This window comes from Bidens hawaiensis, unplaced genomic scaffold (genome assembly GCF_021521415.1).
Source record: "Bidens hawaiensis isolate Kalapana, Puna unplaced genomic scaffold, B.hawaiensis_p1.1 tig00026837_1, whole genome shotgun sequence".
Taxonomy (NCBI): domain Eukaryota; kingdom Viridiplantae; phylum Streptophyta; class Magnoliopsida; order Asterales; family Asteraceae; genus Bidens; species Bidens hawaiensis.
In genome coordinates this window covers 1-24,063 of record NW_027494319.1, presented here as the reverse complement: position 1 = coordinate 24,063, position 24,063 = coordinate 1, and the positions used below count along the sequence as shown (strand labels likewise).

Below are 24,063 nucleotides of genomic sequence, written 5' to 3'. Positions count from 1 at the left end.
TAGGCTGAATTCTATGTCTTTAGCATCATAGTTATAGAAATCATACAATATAGGTGTAAAAATAAGCTGGTGCAGAGCCTGCAGGCAGATCAAAAAATTACAAGAGACTGAAGAGAGAAAAGAACTGTCAAAAAGAGCTTCTAGTAACACAAACTATGGTTATTTACCAGCAAAATGGCACCGAGGTAGCTACCAAATATGAAACCAACGCCACCTAAGCCTTGAAGAACAATCATTGTTGCAACAACATGTTTGGTCTGTTCAAAACAAGGCTCAATTTTCGTTGCATAAATTAAGTGCATATTATATTATTATAGTATGAAAGTAAATGAAGATTGCCAGAGAAAAAACTCAAAAATAAATTAAAAACTTAAAACCGTTTATACATAAATGCATGGGAGAGATCCTTACATCGACTTCAGGAACTTTTATGCCAACTTTGAAGGTAATCAATTTAGTGAACACATTAAGCTTTGGTTCAAGAACCTTTACAACTGGTCCTCCATCAGTTCCAAATTCCTGATACCTAAAATAGATGAAATCATTCCAATAAGTATAATATGCAATTAGAATTTTTCTGTCATAGTTTCTAATTATACTTTGGTGAAAAATAGACAAACAAGTCTGGGTGGTGTAGTCGGTTATCACGCTAGTCTCACACACTAGAGGTCCCCGGTTTGAACCCGGGCTTAGACAATTGATTTTGTATTTCTGTTTTAATTTTTTTTTTTCAGGATTTTTTAGGAATGTTATTAAACGTTGTTGCATCTAAGGATTAGGGACGGATATTTTATAACCTTTGTGTTTGCTATCCCATGAACTTATATAACTCAAATGCTATATATTGTGTTAACATTAGAATAAGAAGAAATAGCATGTGCATAGAGGTTAATCTTTAATGATTCGTTAACGTTGAGTTCGTCAAAATAAGATTATATAACACCTTGTCTAAAAAGGTTGAATGTCACTTCATCATATATTAACAAATGTAAGATATAATTATGTGCATAGATCCACAGCTTGTATGGGTCCTCACCCTCAAAGGTTGGGCAATAATTAGGTAACATGAAGGGTTGAGGTGCCAGCCGGACGAGTGTGAGTGTGAGTGTGTGACACTACATCTTCATGGGAAAAAAACGACCACCAAACTATGGTATATAAGAACCATAAGGCTCTTAGATGCTTAGACCATGGTAAGGCCAAAACGATGATAATATGAAGTATAGAATGAAACTCGAACGTGATATCACATGTTTGAAAAGGTTGTGTTTTGAGATAAAAGCATGGTCGATACACGATTGGATCACATACATTAAGATTTTTTTTATGGAATAGGTGGTTTAGAAAAATAAAAAGTGGTTTTAGGTGGTTGACTTTATTTTAAGTGATTATAGGTAAGTTGTGATCTCAAATAGAGGAATAAGGTAACACCTAAGCAACCTTTCCAAGTGACGGTCCATATAATCATCCATATAATCAAAATGGACATCCATGTCATCGGCCGTGAAGTGGCATGGCATGTGGAATCCTCTATCTCAAATAAAGGATTATGAATAACATGAAGAATTTGTAAAATAATCATGTTAGTATATAATAATAATAATAATAATAATAATAATAATATTCGAAATAACCATAATAACAAAACTCTTAAGTTAATAATAATAATAATAATAATAATAATAATAATATTCGAAATAACCATAATAACAAAACTCTTAAGTTAATAATAATAATAATAATAATAATAATAATAATAATAAATATTCTAAGTAACCTTCATAAGAATCCTAGTTTATTTAGGTAAATATGTGTTATAAGTTAAAATCATTTAATAATTTATGATTCAAGTTTATAAATACAAGAAAATAAAAAATATATTACAATATAAAACTATACAACAAAATACAATATTAGTGGGTGACCAAGATATAGCCTAAAAAACCACATGAATTATTTTGAAATTTTTTACTTAAATCTTTCATGACATGGGATATATTATACCTTTAAGTCAAGATTTTCAAAATAATTCAAGGGGTGTTTAAAGCACAGATGTTGGTCGCTTGCTAATATCGTATTTTGTTGTAATGTATTTTATTGTATTGTATAATTTTGTATTATATTATAGTTTTATTGTTCTATAATTTATAATCGTAACTTATTAAATGGTTTATAAAATATATAACACATATTTAAATAAACAGATTGGGATTGATATTAAGTTTAAATTTCTTATTATTACTTATTATTATTATTATTATAACTTACTAATTTAGTTATTATAGTTATTACATATATTATCACTAATTTATGAGTTTTAATCATATTACTATTATTATTATTTAGTAGGCTTTTTATAACTATTTTACAAATTATTCCATCTTATTCATAACCCTCTACTTTAGATAGAGGATTCCCACATGTCCTACCGGTAAGGTGTCACCTTAATCCTCTTTCTAAGATAACAACTTACCTAAAATAACTTAAATAAAATTAGTTATCTAAAACCACTTCATTTTTTTACAAACCTACCAAATGTTGTAAAAGTAGGTTTCCAAGGCCAAGTACTCGCTACAAAGTATGTCGTCGAGGCGAGTTTCTTTAATTCCGCCTAGTTATTAAGAATTGACTAAAGGTGGTCAACTTTAGTCAAAATCGCAACTAGTCGGTGAACTTGCTCCGATTTTGGCTTAAAGAAATAAACATAACTCGTATTTCTTTAATATTAAAGAATAAATCATTTTTTTACTTAATGACTAACAATTTTTAGAATAATTTTTTATTTAAAAATGTATTTCTCTTTACATATTTTGTTATAAATATTAGTAAATTTATGATATTCGACATATATATAATATCCAAAAACTAATTTTCTTTATATTTATCATGTCCGAGTACTTCCTGAATACTCCGAGTACACCCAACCCCCCAGTTAGCCGCCTAGGGTACGCCTAACGACTTTTATAACCTTGAACCTTCCTATTCCAACAAAAAATTCCATCCATCCATGCATTGTTGTTATTGGCGGATTCTACGAATGCACTTTTTTAGAAGACACTACATGAAAATGGTTCAATTAAGCTTCTATATTTCGTATTTTTGTTTCCTATGTATATAACAGTCCTTGTTTAAGAAGTTAGAACATTCTCAACTAGTTCTTCATCCTTATCTCTATAATTACACTAAAAAACACTAAATGTCTCTGTCCTATTCAATTAAATAATATTTTTTATACCTTTATCATTACAGTGTTCACTCTCTTCTACTCACAACCAATCCAACAAATATTAAAAAATAAATAAGGGCAAACAATGTTTTCTCAAATTTACAAAAAAAAAAAAAATCACCACATTTCTCTTTTTACCCTATAATTTACACTCACAACCACTCATAAAGAATGCTTTTACGTGATAACTTTATATTTACACACCCTTGCTAGTAAATAGTAATTCATTGTGTTAGCTTTAAAAACGAAGTTTTATATAATTTACTATAAAACGATTATAATAAAGTGGCAGGCAAACGAGCAACAAGCTGCGCCGCAACCCCTTTTTGAATAGCAAAGCCAATCCTGCTAAAAACGAAGCTTTGGGACCTAGAAGCTGAAGAGGTTCCGTGTACGACGCGCTGAACCCTACTAAAAAATTTCACAGCCTCTGGAGCCAGAAAACCAAATGTATCAAAGGCAAATGGTAGAAAGACATGTTGATTATCTAAACAAGCTTTCTCGTGTTTAACAACTTTGCCAGATTCAGCCTTCAACGCAGCCTGACCCACAACAAACCCACGGTCCCTAAGCCTAACAAGAGGAGACACTCCTGTAAGATCCACACAGGCGTGTTCCTCCCTGCCCACCCGAACACAAGAATATCAGCTGGTCGTAAAGTAGACCTTCCTTCAAGAGGATCCGTGAGAAAGTTAACAGGGGCCTCCTTTTTAGCAGAAATCCCTGTCCGTTTAAGAACATCACACAGAACATCCCTAACCAGATCATGTCTGTATTTAAAGCCATGCAATTCTTTGCAATGCACCGCATGGTCACCAAAAGAATCCAAACAGACCTTGCGACAAATTGGGCAAGGTTCATCCGTCGGGAACATAGGGATCGTTACCGGTACTTAAGGATAGCCCGATACTCCAAACCCGACATACGTTAGCCTAATCCTTCAATGGGGATGGCCGTTAGAAAATCCTGAGCCCGAGGAGCCTGAAGGCATTCAAACACCGCCTTTTGGCGAGGGGATAGATCAACTTCACTTCTAAACTCTTGACGATTCCACTAAATAAGGCACTCGCCACAACATGTTGGGCTTTAGGGGGGGGTGTCCTTATTAGAGAACCCGCTAAGATCAAAATATGGAAGTGAAGTACGTAAACGATCCATCGCACACCCATAATCAGAGTCCAACCCATAAATATCAAAATGATTATGAATTTGGTAACGGTGATGCGTTAGATTCTTCTCGTATATAGAAACAATATAATAATATTTTATGAATTGGTATGTGCCAGAACATTTGGAACTTAGAAGGAACCTTGGGTAATGAAAAATCTTTTTGGTCTCCTAAACGACCCTGAAAATATACATTCATTCGATAGAATTAATGCAAACGCACCAGTGGTCTAGTGGTAGAATAGTACCCTGCCACGGTACATACCCGGGTTCGATTCCCGGCTGGTGCATACGTTTTAACGTTTTTTTCCCAACAAAACAAAGAACTCAGTTGAGTTATACAAGAACACACTGAACACTAAAAAGCCTATTGACGAAAAACTTTTTATATAAACATTGTGTATGTAGACTTCAAGTCTTCGACTCTAGGGATGTTATCTCACGCTTTCAAAAATCAGTCTATACCTTACAAATCTTTTCAAGAAATCAAAGTCTAAAAAAGAAAGTATACTTTTAGGTGACTTTGATAAGATAACCACCATAACAAACATGTGTGTCATTAGAAGCATCACAAGCCATGTGAGGCATGAAGGATTGAAGTCATGGGACTCGCAGAATATATAGTCATTGCCTCACCCAGTGTTTGCTAAGTTCCGATCAACTGTTTCAGTTGAATCTAAAATTTGACCCAATATTAACCACTGTCCACTTTGTTAATAAAAGTTCATAAACTGTTTGAGTGAAATGTGACTTCTAAGACTTACCTTTTCAGTGTTTTTACATTTTTTATGGAATGATTCATCATAAGAATACTCTCTTTAAGCTGTCATGCCAACCCAACCATTTGATCGGTCAAGTCTCTGCTTGGAGCTTCATGTTCAGGTCAAACAACAACATAAAACATTGTGTACTAAACTATATGCCAAGAATGTCTAAGGTAAATAAAGTATTTAGCCATGTAATTGCATGCATAGAGAGCCTGTGCTTTGTAATATAGGCATGTGATTTTCTTTGTATTTAATTAATTTGTTATTAGATTAAGGTTAGTGACTTTGATTTATTTAACCAATTAATTATCTACTTTAGATATTTACACCCCAAAAATTGTAAGTGTAAAAGGGGTTATGAATACTCACAGGTTGTAAAGATGACTCCAAATACATTTACTAAGCTCGATAAAGGATCGTCCTACGCGAAAGCTACAAACATTATTCGCGTATAAGGATTCCTATAAATGAACCGATAAGCATTGCTAAGATTGTTAAACGATAAGGGTTAGAGTTATTATTAATATTGGATTATGTTAATTTTACCTTTTCATCATATAATCATCATAATTTCAAGTGATTTGATTACCTGAGTATTCATTTATTTGCTTGATATAGCATACTAATGTAATAGAATATTTGAAACAACTTGTTGATTATTCCAATAACAGTGGCATCATCTGCAAAAATTTTTTTCCAAAACTCAAGTTGTTGAAATGTTGCTTACAATTCACAATGTGACAAGAAATACTTAATGGGTTCATAATGATAACTTTTGAGAAAGATATATTAGAGAGTACGGACTATGTAGAGTTGATCAACAACTTTGCTTTCAAAAATGCTACAAGAGCCTCACATTTCTTTAACTACGTAAGACAAGTCAATTTGCTACAGTAATTTTGTTTGGTTGGTTGTTACAACAATTATCATCGTTCTAAAAGTATTTATGCACATAAGTTTGTATTGTAAGGGGCCTATTTTTACTTTCACTTATGGCCTCCAAAATCTCAAGGACCACCCTGATGTCTGCCAGATACAAGATTATCATTAACTGTCGTGGTTACAACATTTACACTAACCCTTCGAGTAGATGTGTTTTTATCGTCAGATTGTTGTATTGGCTCATGAGTAATAGTATAAACCATCACCAAGTGTGTTAATGTTGCTAGTAGCATTGACATCGTCTCTCATAACCTATTTCATCAATCTGAATGGATCCTTTATATTTCAAAAAATATAATCAAGAAAGTAATATTAGAGCATAACTTGTCGGGTTCCAGTGGTGATCAGTCAACGGTTTAACTTTTAAACCCGGTTTTAATAAATTGGTTTCATAATTATTAATGATATTAATAATGAATACGCAGCGGAATACAAAACGAGTAATCACCATTAACGGAACCGTACAGGATCTGGTTACAAACAATACGAGTACGAGCCAAACAAAATAAATATAATTGTGAACCGATAATATATTTAAGTTTACCTCGGTTAATAATTAACCGGTTGATACACCGAGGTTCAACAAACAAATGCTAGTTGACGAACTTCCAGGGCAGCGGCGGTGCACTACGGCAACGACGGTGGTGCGGGGCTTCCTGTGGCGGTGGTTGATACACTATCGGCAGCGACGACGGCTGAGGTTAAGCTTGGCAGCGGCAAACAAATTATTAATTAGTGGCCGGTGACTTGGTTGCGTAACGAGAGATCAGATGGAAAAAGTCAAAAACCCCTTAACTCCAATATTGTTGGAGTCTATGTAGACTTTTGGGGACGGTGAGAATTTTCTTGTTCTCCAAGAATTAGGTATTTATTATTAGTATTATTATTGTTATAAACCACATATACAACACCCTACATAACTATATGTGACGGTTATATTCTTGTATATATATATTATGATGTACTGAATATTTGGGATTAATCTTATTCAATTTTACACAAACACGCTCTGGATTCTCTGTTTCATTTTACGTTATCAGCACGAATTGCTCTCTACACAAATTCATCAAATTGTTCATCGTATCCGGGTACACATAATCATCTTCACGGTTTGTTGCATATGTTATCATGTTATTAATGTTTACAATAGTATAGATACTAGGTTAGTACCCGTGTTACACACGAGTTGATATTAGATATATAACACAATGTATATAAACTAACATACAATATCATAATATATAACGATATATAAACATTCAAAATGTAATAACATATAACGATATATAAAGATTCAAAAACATCAACAAAAAGAAGTACACCAAACCATTGTCTACATAATCACATAATAGAAACAAACGATTGATTGTCTTATCAACCACATTAAACCATTAGATATTAACATTACTTGAACAGGATGACCTTGAAAACTTCCGTCCAAAACAAAACCATGCACCTTAACCACCTGAAAAATATAAACAAACAATGTAATGTTATTAAGTATTAAACCAAAAAGTTAATGTATATTATAATGAATGGATGATATCTACAATATGTAGCTACTATGTTGAGGTCAAAAGAAAATAAAACAATTTTATAATCTAAGTTTATAACCAGAAACAAAAAAAAATTAATCAATTTGTTAATTACAAATCAAAGTATATTGAAAATATAATATTAGAGAGACAGACATATTAAAAGTAATCACTAATACCAATAATTAAAATTCTAATACCGTTAATACAATCCTCATGCTAACACAAACTAAATATAAACATAAAAGGTATACTCTAAAAGAATATATAAACATGTGTATTTTAAGTTTACCAAAAACGAACTTACATCACAACCCACCAAAAACCGCAAACTGTCATAACAACCTGACAAAACAAAAACAAACTGTTATAGGTGTGTATTGTACTTTTTTAGAAGCCTATGTATATGAAGTAAACTACTAACATAAAGGAAAAAAGCAAAGTCAACAATAAAGTCAAAAAATTATATTTATCAAAAATCTAACTACATATGTGATCTGATTTACCTTAAACATCTGAATCAGAACCAAATTAGCTTTGAATATCATCAAAATCGGATTCATAATTTTGACAATCTAACAACCATTTAACCTTCTCAGCCACCTCATTCTCCAAATCCAAATGTGCTCTTGCTTTAAAAACGTTAGAAAGCTTCAAGAAATCTAAATCTCTTAAAAGAAAAATGTCATTGGATTGCAATATGGACTTCGGATTAACAGACTTTTGTTGCCCATTCACATATTTGATAACAACATTATTTTGCAAAGGATAATAAAACCACTCCCTAACATTGACAAAAGGAAGCAGTTGTTGTTCATGTTGTAAAATCTCTTCATTTAGAACATTCAATAGTTCTCTTTCTTCGTCGTTAATAACTTGTTTGCAGTTTCCGTATCCTATTATTTGGTACTTAAACGGAATGCTAAACGACAGAACCGATTCGATAGAGGGCTTATGGATTGTAGACAGATCGCTAAGAATAAACTGATAATTATTGGTTTCGGATGAAAATTTCCAAGAAACAATTGTTGTCATTGTTGAAGATGATGGAAGAGATGAAAATCTATAACAAACTGGTTATTGTATAAGTTATGATTATTGTGATTAGCTTCCAAAGAGTCTTTTTTAATTATTAATAACAATGACGGTTTATTGATTCCATAAAACTCATGATTATCCCTATATTCAAGAAACTATTGATGAACATTTAACCTATTCTCCTATTTTTTTAATGTAGTAAATTGATAAGATATAAATGTATATAACATATATTTCGGATATATATATATATAAATCAGTATAATATTAGCCTATAAATAAAAGTCTATAAAATTAAATTTCAAAATCATAAAAGATATACTACAAAAACCATAAACAACTAAACATAATTGAACATACAAACATGTACCTATGGTTAAACAAAACATTAAAATAATACAATCCTTTTATTAAAAAACCTTACAAATATTTAAAAAGATACAAACGTAAGCAAAAAAGTATTGTCAAAAAATTCATACAAGGTTTTCAAATATTTCCTTATACACAACATTTTTGGTTTCACTAATCAATTTGGATTCCTTATCTAATAAAACAATCTTAATACCTTCGCTGCTATGGGTAAAAATCGGGTCTTTTAAATACAATCCAACACGCGATAAAGATTGTCCTTGACTTTTATTAATAGTCATTGAAAAACAAATCGATATAGGAAACTGTCTCCTTTATAACTTGGATGGAAGCTTCTTATCAAACGGTGTAAGACTTATTCTGCTAAGTAAAGTACGAAATCCAATATTAGTACCATAAACAACTTTAGCTTCAATGACGCGTTTACCCAAACTAACAACTTGTAGTCGAGTTCCATTGCACAACCCTTTTTTCTGATTAATATTCCGTAGTAACATAATAGGAACTCCAACCTTAAGTAACAAATGATGGTTTGGCATTCCGGACATCTTTATACCATTAAGAAAATCAGGAGAGTACAACGTGGGATCAAAATCCTCGTCGATGCTATCTGAACTTAAGTACTCCATTTCTTGACCAGGAAAATACGCTAATATACGATCATTAATCTCTTGAACCACATCATTTAAGAGAGCAAGCAAAGCCTGTTCTTGAAAGTAGGTAAGATCATTAAACCTATCTAACATAGAAGGATAAACAAAGTCTATCAAATCAGACATAGGATCAAGGGTATCTTTTATTAGAAGATCCTCTGGAATTGTTATAGTTGCTTCACCATCATTAGGACCACCAAGATTACCTTGACCAATATCCAACAACCAATCAGCAAATTGTTTAATCTCTAAAGTATTTGACATTTGAGAACCAACGGTTAACCTCATGTTCTTAGTTAGTTTCAAAACCTTACAATTTGACCATATGTAAGAAGAACTAATTGTGGCGTTCACACAATCGTTTCTTGTTCCATTCTATACAACAGGTAAAATCTGTCTGAAATCACCACCAAGAACAACTACCTTACCTCCAAACAATTATCCAGAAGTGTTGCCCAAATCAACGTTCATAACATCTTTTAGGGTTCTGTCCAATGCTTCGAATGCATGTTTATGAATCATGGGAGCTTCATCCCAAATTATTAATGATGTTTTCTTCAATAACTCAGAAACATCTGTATTACCCTTAACCTGAAAATGTTGAATGTCAACATTATATTCATTAAAATAATTTAAAAACATACATTTAAATGTGAAATAATCTAGACTTAATGAAATTTATAATAGTTACTTGACATTGGGAGTCCTCGGTAAGATTAATTGGAATAAGGAATCTGGAATGAGCCGTTCTACCGCCTTCTAATAACAAAGATACTATTCCACTTGAAGCAACATTAAGAACAATTTCTCCCTTTGACCGAATTGAGGCAGATAAAGTTTTCCATAAGTATGTTTTGCCGGTACCGCCGTAACCATACATGAAAAAAACACCACCTTTTTTACGTTTCACGGAGTTGAATATTTTGTTGTAAACGCTTTTTTGTTCATCAGTTAGAGATGTGTACAAAAGCTTAAAATCATTTGACAAAGAATCCTTATCATAAGATAATTCTTCCATCATAAGAGGATTCGTTGACGTAGAAACAGAATCCTGATCTGGGAAAGGCATGTGTGAAAACCTACGTAGAGATGAATTGTTGGATACCAAAAAATCCTCAATCTGAAGTAATGCCAAGTTCTTCAATTACTCGTCACTAAGAGACAAACCTGAAAAAAAAATCTACCTTAAACTAAACTACAAAAACACAAGTTCACACATATAACAAAACTAACCTGGATTCTTGTGTTTCTTTTGTTGATGATAAAGAATCTCGTCGACTAAAAATTGCCATGTATTATCCCAAACGTAATCAGGTCTTGATAAGGACGATGTTATAAGAATTGTTGCAAACAAATTTCTTAAATAATATCCGTTTGCGGTATGGCTTGCTTCCTCAATTGCTTCTATGTACTCCTTATCATCGTCTAAAAGCCCTCTTCTATAACATGCATCTCTAAATGAATCACAAACAAAACCATCTACTGTTCGAATATCTTCAAAACATTTCGGTCCTTTAACCTTGTTTAAAAGTATTCTTAAGTAGTATGCCTCGTCAAATGATGCGGGAATGGCATGAATTCTACTAATAGCAAACCCACTTTGCCTTTCTACCCATTTTGGTGGTGATGTTTATTTCCATACAAACTGTGTTGGAAACTCAGCATATGATAGCCTCCTTGCATGCTCGTAGTTTCTATTTGCTTCCATCCAACCAGTAAACATTGAAACTAAATTGGAAGTCTTGGTAAGAACATCGTCAATATCTTCCTCAGGGCCATAAATTACTTGTTGTTGACCAGGTAGATGAAAAGGAAGTCTCGTAACAGCCGGGACCCTGTAATGAACATCAAAAGCAAATATTCTTCAAGAAGCCTCACATGCAGAAAGATATCTACAATCGTAAAAAGCTTTAATCTCATCTACTTGAGGATCTTCATTGTCGGCGGTGTTATTTTGGACAAGGGAAATTGTAGCTCGATCTGGACCCTTATTTATATATTTAAACAAATACTTGATTGATCCTTCTTGATTGCACCACTCGACATTTATATGGGCTTGATACTTTTGTAAAAGAATTTTGTTGTAAGGCACAACACTTCTATTATCTAGATTTATACCTTTCTAAACGACGTAACGCCCATTGTCTCTTCTTTTATAAAGCGGAAAACCGTTGGAATCTATAATTGCCTCATTTTGAAATCGTTTTGGGAAATTTTTTGAACATTCTCTATCAATCATGCAGCTACAGCTCGGATTAGCCTCACTACAAGGACCATGAAGCATATGACCTGACACAAGCTGGTATAGGTCTGGTTCAGTGACCTTGTCAGGAATTTCACTTGAAATAAAATTATCTATATGGGACGGATTGTGAATTTTATTCTCTGGAGCAATGAATAGGCAAATATGGGCATGAGGCAGACCACGTTTCTGAAACTCAATTGTGTAAACGGCTGCATTTGGAATCAAACAAATAAATTAGCAAAAATTAAATAAAATAAATATCTTTAACAAACAGTAAACAAAATATATAAAAAAATTATTAAATAGGGAACCGAACCTGCTTTAATTTTTCCAAACAAAGCCTTATCCTTCAACAACTTAATCATTTAATCAAGCTTCATTTTGAAAATCCGACATAGTATATCTGGCCTGTCTTCAGAGTTTAAATTGGTATCCTTTAAAAAACGTTTTACTTCGGGCCAACCGGGATTGCACGTAATGGTTAAGAACAAATCTGGATAATCGTACCATCTACAAAGACACATAGCATCCAAGTAATTTTGCATCATATATCTACTTCCACCAGTAAAAGATGATGGAAGAATTACACGCTGCCCAGATGTTGAAACATCTGAATTTCCTGCCGTCTTAAGGTTTCGAAGGCTTTCATAGGTGTCAGACCTAAGTTCACTATGTTTTCCACGTATAAAATGCAACCTTTGACTCTCAACCATGGTATATTTGTTAACCAAAAGCTGCTGAAAAAGCCTTCGTCCATTTAAGGGTAGTGAGAATTGGTTCGGCCTATCTTGTAACCTATATGCAAAGAACTCTCGCATCGTGCACTTCTTACGGGCAGCCGTAGACGAAGGATCGACATTCCTGTGAGGAATGTCTACTTTATAACCATCCTCACCAAAAGGATAAAGCAAAGGAAATTGTAGAGGAGTATAAGAAGGATGAAGTTCACTAATTCATCGAAGACCACCGGACCTGGATTAAGTATAATATCTCTTTTGTACATTGCCTCACCAAAATCTCCAACAATAAGAGCGGCAACCTCAGAGGCAGTTGGTAAGTTATAAGTCCTACCATCGTATTTCCTTGTTCCAACAATGCGGAGCTTCAAATCAATATGATGATTTTCTTTAAAAGTATCACGTACCATACGATATGCCTGAACCAATGGATTTTGTGACTCTAACATTTCCTTGAGATAGTTAATAATATAATTTTTGTAATTGTTGGCATCTGAAGATGATTCACTGTAAGACAAACAAATAAACATTATCATAAATGTATAGTTGAGCAAACTGAGGTTTGTTATTTAATGGAAGAAGACTTCCTATAGAATGGTAGTTTTCTCCGCCAAGTCTAAACGTGTAAGGAGCGTTTCCTCTATTAATGGAATTGTCAATTTTTCCACCCATTGATGTAAAGAAGAAGATAGAATTGAATCGTCTAATATTTTTCAAAAAATACTTGCTTATAGGATCTTCGCCACGAAATAACTTTACATAACTTTCATGAGGTTGCTTTAAATCAGGAAGTTTAACATTTCCATTGCGAAAACATAAAGAGAACGTTGTATCGGCAGTTTTTTTTCCTCTCCTAGATTCAACTTCCCACAAGCACGTGTTGCAAGACTCACATTTGAAACTTTGATCACCATGATCAACGTAATCTATACAATAAATGAGACATATAAGTTTAAGACCAATATTTGTAATATTTAATGTAAAATTATATAATGTATTAAATAATAACTTGTTGATATACCTTTAAAAACATCAACAACAAACTCAAAATCGTTTAACTGCTGCATAGGTATAGGAGTAGTATTGGTTGTTTTCCTTGGTCTTCCAACACGCCTTTTTGATTACGTACTTCCAGAGTTTATGTAGTTAGAAACAGAACCGCTCAAATTTGATGTTGTATTAGGGATGATGTTAGAGGAAATAACACAACCTGTTAAAAACAATATTTTATAACTAATAAAACAAAAAATAGAATAATATTACAAATGTATGACTAAAAGGAAAAAGGTTTTATTTGAAGAAGACGACATTGTTTGAGAAGCTTGGTTTAAGGAGTGATTTAATTTATCATGTTTAGCATCTACAATTTGCTTTCTTTGTTTCCGATTTGAAGAATAAAAACTACCAAGTTGCGTAGAAGTATCATCTGGAAATATATTTATAATATAAATATAATGAAAAATGAATAATGAAAATAACAGTAGCTAGAGAATTAGAATACTTATGAATGACAAAAAGAGAAACGAACGTTGGTAGTTTGGGGAATTATTGTTTACGCTAGGTAGAGTTGACGGAGAAAAGTTTTCCTTCCCTTTGGGAATTGTAGTAACACAACTCCTTTGAACTTCATACTGTGTACGGGTTCTAACGTTTGAATCTGCGTTTATAATTTTTAAATAACTCCAATAATGTAGTATAGATAAATTTACAAATATATTGTAAATATAATATATATAACTTACTTGAACTGTGTTTTGATGAATAGTTATTTGATGTGTAATTTTGAGATATACTAACTGGTGTATTGCTTAAAACGTTACCTAAATGGCCGATTTGAAGTTGACCTTTATTTCAACAAACATAGGATACGAAAATAGATTAATTCAAAGTAAATGAAAACATTAATATACAAAACAATCAAATTAAAGATTGTTAAAATTAATATTAAAAGGTTGACGCCTCGAGATTTTACCGTATTGATTGGAATGATATACTGGATATGAGTATCCGTTAAAAAAACTCGTGGTAGGTGGATTCAAATGAACATATTGAACATTATTTGACTGGGTTGTGTTGGAAACATCAGACAATGGGTCTCTTGGAATATTACCTACATAAAACATAAAGAATAACGTATGATTGAAGAAATAATCGACTGAGTTGAAACAAATATGAACAAAGACTGAAATACCAGTTGGATCGTTGTTCTTGCTCTTTGAAGTGGAGAGAACAGTTTTACGTTTTTTAGAAGATGAAGACATGATTATACCAATAATGGAAAAAAATGGTGGAAGATATCTTGACAAATCATAGAAAATGGTTAATAGGCGAAAAAAAATTAGAAAACAATATTTAAGTAATGTATAATATTAATTAAAACTGAATTAAAATGTCATTAGTGTAACAAAATGGAAAGAATCTTAAATTAGGGAATATGATATAAATTTTAATAATGAATATATTTAGGAAATCGTATTAAGCTTAATGTAAGTCAATCGTTTAATATTAATATATTTTGACCAGATTAAAAAAAAGTATGAATAACATAAATTTTACATTTACATAGGTTATGGTTATACAAAGATTTTTTTTATCGTAATTATGGTTATGTTGACAAATATGTGTTATAAACATGAATGAATGAAATAAAAACAATACATAAACACATTATTTCTAAATCAAACAAAATAAATAAAGATAATGGTTCTTACATTAAAGTAGAAATTAATAAAATTAAATACGAAAACAAAAGATCACAACTAAATAACTTTAAGAACAACCAAAGCAACATCATTCTTATAATAACAAATAACTAAAGTTTTGCCAAAACATAATTGATTGTTGATCACGTAATCCTTCCATCCAATTAACGTAAAGCGACCCTTCTCGTTTTCTCCTCCGTTTTTAACTTTAAAGATGGTTTCATTGCCTAACAAACTTTTGAACTTAATTAAGCGGGTTCTTTTTAGATTCGTCAGTCTACCAAATTCAGCAGGTAGTCGCTAAAATATTAAAAACAAAATAAATTAGAAAGTTAATATGGTTAATTTAAATTTAAATGAAGAAACTTAGAACAAAATATATTACAAACATATAAAATTTATTACCATACGATATTCAATCTTCTTATGAAACTCTAAATAACAATTAGAGTTTTCAGCCTTATTATTATCACCATGATGTATAACGGGATTGTGAGAATAACCAACTACTGATTGACAATATGGAGACTCCACGGTATGTTCACAATGTGTATTGAAATTTAATAATCGATGAAAAATAATTGGTGGTAAATGTGGAAACAATAAAGGAATACCGTTCTTGTCATACACTATAAAATCAACAGTAAACGTGTTGACATACTTTAACCAAAGAACGTCACCATCTCTTAAAGCCAAATCTTGAACCAACTGTTTCCAACCGTCACCAAATAAATAGTGTTTTTTATAAAATTTAAAATTTATCTCCCATCAAATATGAACTTAATTACTCCGATTTGAAGCGCGTCTTGAAACTGGGATTCAATATTGTTCTTTGACACAACCTGTTAGCAAAATAGGAAAACATACTATATGTTAAAACCCTTTTAATATACATGTTTCTAACACTGACTATTAATTAAAAAAAAAGAAAGTGAATTTTACCAATTTAGCATTCATTCTATTATGATCGTATAAAACAAATGCCTGTCGATGCAATGTAGAAATTGCTTTCTTGGAAGGAGTTCTAAGTAATCATTTAGTTTCATCTTCAATTAAAATAAGAATAACCCTCTCATAAGGACGAATCTTCAAATAACACATTAGATCAGTAACTCCATCACCCAAACAAACTGTTTTTTCATGCTTTTTTAACTCCACTATGGATGATCCTTTGTAATGAACAATTTCAAATGTTTTAGGCAACAGGTTAAACATTAAAGAATTTTGCAAGATAAATTCTTTTGGAATTTCCTAATAACAAAATTCAGATTTACAAAATTAGATATTGAAAGTTTAGACAAAAATATTATCATAGAATTTTAAGAATACCCGAATAGGAAATTTCGGATCTTCGACAAGCATAAGAAAAGAAGTTGTTATTACAAAAATAATCTTTCTACATGAAACAAAATAATATAAATTTAAAATATATTAACGTATTAATGTAAGAAATACAACTTATATAAAAATAGTTAAAATTAAATTAAACATTATAAGTAGTAAATTATTAGAAATTAAGGGACGGATACATACTTCAATGACGGCAGGGAGAATGACAAAGAAGATGTTAAACCTAAAAGATTAATAGGGATTTATAACACTTTTTAAAATAATATTCTAACTTAGGTAACACTCGGCAATTTTGTTAGAATGCAATTAACATATTAACATTAAAGGAATATAAGAGTGGTGGTTATTGAATTTGAAAACTACATTCTAGAAGAATCATAACAAATTAAGAATTAAAACACATTTATTTGTTAGTTATAATCAAATATGGTAAACATAAAATATGAATATGTAAAAAATCTAGTAAATAGGTAAATTTAATATAGAATTAATATATACTACTAACAAGAGATACTATAACATTTATGATACGTATTCAACCACATCAACATGTATGACGAATCTAAACATATGATAAACATAGATTTTATAAAATCTGTTAAGTTTATACTAAAACATAATAATTAACAAAAGATATTAAACAGAAAAAAGTTAAAGTATCAATTGTATCATAACTTAAACAACCAAAACATAATATTCAAGAACCCAAACATGGATACCACAAAAGCTTGTTTAAAACCTATTCAAATACTTGTGACATGATCAGATAATGAGTTGGACGGTTGTACTCGAGTAGACATTTTTTCCCCAAATCGAGCGAATTAAGACGAACAAATTCTGGCTAGTCATGAACTCTAAACTTGTAATTACCATGGTTGTATTCAATGTGGATTCTAGTCACCACATCTTCACCATTTGGGTTTATCAACACCAACCTAGTCTCTTTATCTAATCCATTGTCACGTGCAAATTGAACAGGTAAACGCTGTAAAATATATGAACAAAAGTATTTAGTGTTTATAATAATACATACTTGAATACAAAAAAAGTAAGTATACCATAACCAATTTATGACATGGAAAAAAACTTACCAAACGATCCCTGATAACAACTTCAAGAAAATTATCACTGACATCCTCATCTCGAATCCAAACACGCTCACCTTGTATATCAACAACACCAAAGCTATCATCATCTAATAATAAAAACATATAAAAAAAGTTAACAAATAATTATATTTTGATACACAAATTATGTGAATATTGAGAAATTAACCTGAAACAGTAACTATATCAACATTGTCAGAACCACCAACAATATTAATTCGTTGAACAAACTGTGTCCGTTCAACACCACGACTATCAAACACATATAACCTGAGAGTATTGGGATCAACCGGTAAAAACACAAGATAATCATTAGCTTGTAAGTTAACATGCCTTGCTAAACCGGGCCATTCACCAACAAATGCATATCCATGAATACTGCTTTTGACACTTTTAAACACAAGAGTCCATCTACTTCCATCATCTGCAGAAACATCCCAGTTGGCAGATGATCTTCCACGATTCAGATATGAAAGATAAAGTACAAGCTAATCGTCTCTTAATTGCTGACATACAAATTTATTAAACATTGTTAAGAATACTGTAAAATTTTAAGAAATAAACATATAAATATATAAAAATTTAAAACTGATATATAAGTAAGAATAAAAATATGCTTTAACATACCAACTTATTCATTGATGGATAAGAGACATACACATCAAAAACCTTATGTTTCCAATCCGGATATTCTGGAACATATAACAATCTCCACTCGTGTGGCTGAGTGGGAAAGAAAAGAAAAACATCACCAAATCCGAAACCGTTGTCTTTTACAAATGGGAACCATCCATTGGCAAATACATACTTATCAAAGCTTAGATCAATATCAACACTCCACTCTTGATTTAGATGTGTAATCTTAACGGTCTCATGGACAGACTCATGAGGGAAAAGAAGCTTAAAATAATCTTTGGGAATTTTCTATAAAATACAACAGAAACTAAATTAGCATAGATTAACCTAAAAATTTGAAGTACATTATAATAACGAAAACTTTTAACTTGTAGATACTGACCATATGTTCAACGAATGGTTGATTAAACACGGCTAATGCAGGATAATTCATCTGATTAGTCAATATTATTGGTAATTAGCTATACAGTAATAAAAACATATATATGAAATTCAAGTAAATGATGAACAAATATATATACTAATCAAGAAAAATCTATTAATATAGATTGTATGGGAATAAAATCAAACAATAATTAGGGTTGAAGTAACCAACTTACCTTCAAAACACGGAAGAAAATCGAGAATTTTTTTTTGATATTGATCAGATAGTTAAAATAGAGTAAAAAGAATTTAAAATTGGTTATAAATGATACCAAAAGTCGGTTTGACCCGGGTCATCAAATGGTAAACGGGTTTCTTGAAAATATAAACATTATATTTTAATCTTGAAATATAATATTATAACCTAGATAGCATATCTATGCTATTTATATTGATCTTATCTTAAACTTTAATATTTGTAAAAGTTAATTAAATTTTTTTAAGTCAATATTGAATACATTTTTTATAGTCATATTGAATTATGTAATCCCAAATTTAAATAATTAAAGTTTTAAAAACGTAAAATAATAAAATTAAAACTAAAATATATTAGTTGCAATAAACAAAAAAACCAAAATAAGGTAAAGGATAATTAAAAGAAATTAAAAACCACCATCATAAATAAGAAATGTATGTAAATAAAATCAAAACCGAACCATAAAGTCTTCAAAATCACCACCAAAATAAAGTCTTAAAATATAAATAACATCGAACACACTCAGGTGTATTTATTATTAATTATTAAAATGTAAATAAAATAAAACCCATCAATGAAGTCTTCAAGTCACTTCTCGACATTTGGAGTAAGAAATTTAACACCATCCTTGCTTGATCCAACAACGCTAACCAACTCAGAATCATCTTGAACATCGCTTATCTTCGACTTAGTAGAAGAAAATCCCGATGGTTGATCACCCTTAAAAACATCCACAAGCTTACGCTTCAGTTTGTCATCTGAATCACTACTTGACAACTTGATCTCATTCACTTCATCATCAACCAAACGATAAGAAACTGGAGTCTTGTTATCCCCATCCTCAGAAATTTGTCCAAAAAAAAGTTGAAAACAATATAAAAAACAAACCAAAATTACAAAATAATGTAAAGTATATAGAAGTGGAAAAAATCTTTAAAGAAGCAGAACTTGTAGATTGAAGATCAATTAAAGAATTTCCAAAAATTAGAGATCCAGAATCAGAAAGCTACAAATATAATACAAATAATTAAAACATAAGGAAATAATGTAGTTGCTACAAGTTAAAGGCAGATGAATTTACCACTATAAACTCAGGCATTAGTCTTTTCTCAATAGCAGAAATTATTTGTTGATCATCTGTTAGCTTTGATATACCGTATACCTCAACATTATTCCTAAAATTGAAATCGGCAATCTCAACTTTAAAAGCAAACTTCTTTTCTAACAAACAGTTCAACTCACTGGGAAATCCACTATGCCCAACATCATCCTAAAAATTTATAATAAAAACATGTGTTACATAAACAGTGTTTTATATAAATAAAAAAATAAGCAGTAGAATATGAATACATAAAAACATAACCTCATCTTTAGTAGCAAGCAATTCAGATGTTGTTTTGTTGATAATAAGTTTGGCATCCCGATCAAAAAGGGTCAACGAAACAACACCACTGCCATCTTGAACTCTTAGCTTAATCTTAAACCTGAAATAATTTTTTTAATCAACAACATAGCAACATTTATTATTAAAACATATTTACATATACAATATACAATATACCTATGAGTAGGTGTAACACCCAAAGTGTTACATCTTTGATTCTTGCATTCATAAACATCTTCGCCTTCCACCACAGTCACGATCATCTTACGACTACAAGTATTGCAACCGAAATAGTACCATTCTGAATCCGGACAAACCGCCTTTATGGTCCCGAGTACTATAATACTCTTTGGCTGAAATAAATCAATTAAAAAAGAAAACATAACCATATGTTAAATGTTATAAATTATAATTAGATATTATTATAAAAAAATACCTGCAATATAGTGCAAATTTCACAAATGTTGAAAAATGATGTAGCCATCAGAAACTCTTCATCAAGAGTAGACATCAATTTTACAGGAATCGGCCTACGAACAACACCATCAATATTGAAGTCTAAAAATTCAAACAAACTGCAAAACAAATTTATAAGGATTTAGAAATGCAAAGGAAATAATTATTGAATAAACAAATCAGGAGATATATTAATAATATTACTGTGTCTTATAATCTTCAATCTCAGAAATACTATCATTGACGAACACACGAGTAACATCAGAACCATAGGAATTAAGCACAAGATAGTCGTTATGATATTAAAATAAGAAAGTCTTAAAAAAATTAATTACATATTAAAAATAAAAAGCAAACCTTTATGGTATTTAACTCTACCAAATTGCATGAGAATAATCATATGTGATTCATCAAAATGGTCAACAACATACTTAGAGAACTGTGATACGTAATCCCCCCAAAGAGTAACGTAAACACTGTCACCGCTGTAAAAATCACAAATATTAGAACAAAAATTTATAGTGTTCCACAATTAAGAAATATCAATACAAACTGACATATAAATTAATGAAAAATATGTACCTGATATCAGAAACCTCCATAATTAATCTTGCATTTCTTTTTACATCTCTTAGATTAGAATTGTTATCTTTAAAAACATGAATAACATGTCCAATTATATCTAGAAGACATCGGATTAAAGAATTAGAAATACAAAAAATGTTGATAAATAAAAAAAATAAACTACTTAAATAATACCTATAGTAGCTTTCAACGGGATCTCTTTATCAATAACTGACTTGAATGAGTAAAACTTAAAACCGAATGTAGGACCATCAAACTGGCTACAAGGATTAAAATGGGTATTGGAGTTTAACACTAACTTATTAGGGCAGTCGATAACCTTGTAATTAGACGCATTAGATCCAAGGCTAGGGTTGTGTAACAACGTGAAAATTTCGAGTTCAAAATATCAACTTTCCAAAGTCTGGGACTAAAATCGCCAAATTCTAAAGTTGAGGGTTTAAATTAAAAATTCTGATTTCCTGACCCATCGCGCTACGCGATGAGTCAGAGGAGATCCCCATCGCGTATCGCGATGGGGTACCTGACACATTGTGACAAGTGTGCCACGTGGCACACGGTGGCAGTGTCTGCCGCCACGTGTCACCATGTGGCAACACTGCCGCCACGTGTCGCCACGTGTTGCCACGTGGAGCGGCGTCTGCCACGTGTCGACACGTGGCATACCTACCCTTTGCGTCAGCAGACCTATATCGCGGTACGCGATAGGTCTAGTCAGGGACCCATCGCGTACCGCGATGGGGACCAAAATATCGCCTATAAACAGTAGCCATGGGGTGTTCACATTTCATCATCCAAACTCAGCTCTCACCTCTCTTTACTCTCTCTCTAGCTTTACCTCGATAAGCGTGTCATAATCCATCGTTAAGCGTGTCCCGAACCTTCATTTGTGTACCAACGTTTCCTTGGAGTTTGTGCCACCCGCCACCCACATTCAAGCAAAGGTGTTTGCTATAATGGCGATGAATCTCGTAAAGCGTGTCAACGAGTATTAAAGATTTGGCGTTCCTCGATTTGCGTGTCGAGAAGATTATAGCGGCGTTGGAGGGCTTCTCGTGTCCTTAGAAGTTTCTATACGCCACTTAAGGTTAGGCGTAAGGATGAATTCAATATAATTCAATATTATATTAAAAGGCTTAAGCCTTAAGTCGAGGTTATACTCGATACCTCGATAAAAGAAAAGAATGATAACATAACAAAGATATGAATAAAAGAATGAATATTTAATGTTGTGATAACATATATATGTGTGTAAGTATATATGTAAGTATTCTTTGTTATGAAATATTATTTATTGAATAAAGAGTATTCTTAAATAATAAAAGAAAAAGATTACGTTTCTTGGAGAAAAAGAAACGTCGGGTTTTTATTACAAACTAAAGGTTTATAACTTTCTTTTAAACTAAAGGTTTTCAAGTAAAAGAAAATAAACTAAAGGTTCATCGAGGATTGAGATATAAGACTAAAGGTCTTAAGCCGGATCGTGTATCCGACTAACAAAAAGTTATACTCGTACTATAGGTGCGAGATAACAAAGAAGAGGGAAAGACCCTCAGACAGTGTATTGAAGCTGATCCAAAAGAGAAGGCTATACTCGTACTATAGGTGCGAGATAGCAAGGGAAAGACCCTTGGACGGTGAGTGAAGCCGATCCTAAAGAGACAAGGTGAATACGCCCCCAAACTTTTACTTATTTTAAAATGAGTCAAACATGTTATTTGAAATTGTTTACAAGGAACTATGTGTTCCTAAAACCGTTATAAATAAAGGGTATAAACCTAGCCCTCAGGCTGTGGTATACGTATGTCTTGATCCTTACATAGGTGGTACAATGCGATGTATGGGCATGATCGCGCCACCCTTGGTCGTAGGATGCTCTCCTGCAGGGAGTACGACCTTATGTGTATATTTACGGGTACTTAACTAAGTCAAACACTGCGGTGTTTGCTGAGGTGACCTAGCGTAGAGGCTCATATTTATAATGTGTTATTTGACTTTGTTATTCCTAAGCTACTTTGGGCCGAGGCAGGCGTAGTATCGAGGGGTAATAAAGTAAAAGAAATATTTTTGCGTCAGCGTGTTCACCAGCATTCGTTGCTGACGTATTTTCCTACCTTTTGCAAGTGAACAAAGTTAGAGCTTGGAAATGACGAAGTACTAATATCCGATGGCTCGGATTCTTTTTGTATAAATTTAACATGGTGGTTTGTAAACAAAAACAAATAATCTTTTGTTAACTTAAACGGATGTTTATAATTCCGTCTTTTGAATATATCAAAATGTTACACTTTTGATCCTTATAGTTTTATAAGTCTTCCGCAAATTAACGTAACTCTAATTTGTTTACAAACACTATACCAACTTATGGGTCGCAGCTCTAGGCCCTAGAAGGGGGTGTGACAGGCTTGGTATCAGAGTCATCGATCTTAGCGAATTGGGTATCATAAAACAATATCCAAGCTTCGATCCAAGTATAGGAAACTATTTGATTATTTGTTTTAAGGATAAGATAGGCTGGTAACCTTTCTATCCCTCTCTACATTCTA

At 31.9% G+C, this 24,063-nt stretch overlaps 2 protein-coding genes and 2 non-coding genes across 4 annotated transcripts; 2 read left to right on the top strand and 2 right to left on the bottom strand.

The window, feature by feature from the left end:
* Positions 1–622: 622 nt before the first annotated feature.
* TRNAV-CAC (transfer RNA valine (anticodon CAC)) lies at positions 623–696 on the top strand. Its single transcript has one exon. It is a non-coding gene; the product is annotated as a tRNA-Val (tRNA).
* Positions 697–4,612: 3,916 nt separating this feature from the next.
* Positions 4,613–4,683, top strand: TRNAG-GCC (transfer RNA glycine (anticodon GCC)). The gene has a single exon. It is a non-coding gene; the product is annotated as a tRNA-Gly (tRNA).
* A 4,675-nt stretch (positions 4,684–9,358) lies between these two features.
* LOC143574077 (uncharacterized) lies at positions 9,359–9,985 on the bottom strand. Its single transcript, XM_077058796.1, has one exon. The coding sequence runs from the start codon at positions 9,983–9,985 to the stop codon at positions 9,359–9,361; it is 627 nt and encodes a 208-aa protein (XP_076914911.1).
* Positions 9,986–10,135: 150 nt separating this feature from the next.
* On the bottom strand, positions 10,136–10,766 carry LOC143574076 (uncharacterized). Its single transcript, XM_077058795.1, has 2 exons — positions 10,389–10,766; positions 10,136–10,288 (listed from the first exon to the last, which is right to left on the bottom strand). The coding sequence occupies exons 1-2, from the start codon at positions 10,764–10,766 to the stop codon at positions 10,136–10,138; spliced, it is 531 nt and encodes a 176-aa protein (XP_076914910.1).
* Between the last annotated feature and the right edge of the window lie 13,297 nt (positions 10,767–24,063).

Excerpts from the sequence above, each read along its gene's own strand:
- LOC143574076 (XM_077058795.1), bottom strand. The coding sequence starts at position 10,766 with ATGCCTTTCCCAGATCAGGATTCTGTTTCTACGTCAACGAATCCTCTT. Across the intron at positions 10,289-10,388 it reads CCGAGGACTCCCAATGTCAA|GTTAAGGGTAATACAGATGT; the intron begins GTAACTATTATA and ends CAACATTTTCAG.
- LOC143574077 (XM_077058796.1), bottom strand. The coding sequence starts at position 9,985 with ATGAGGTTAACCGTTGGTTCTCAAATGTCAAATACTTTAGAGATTAAA.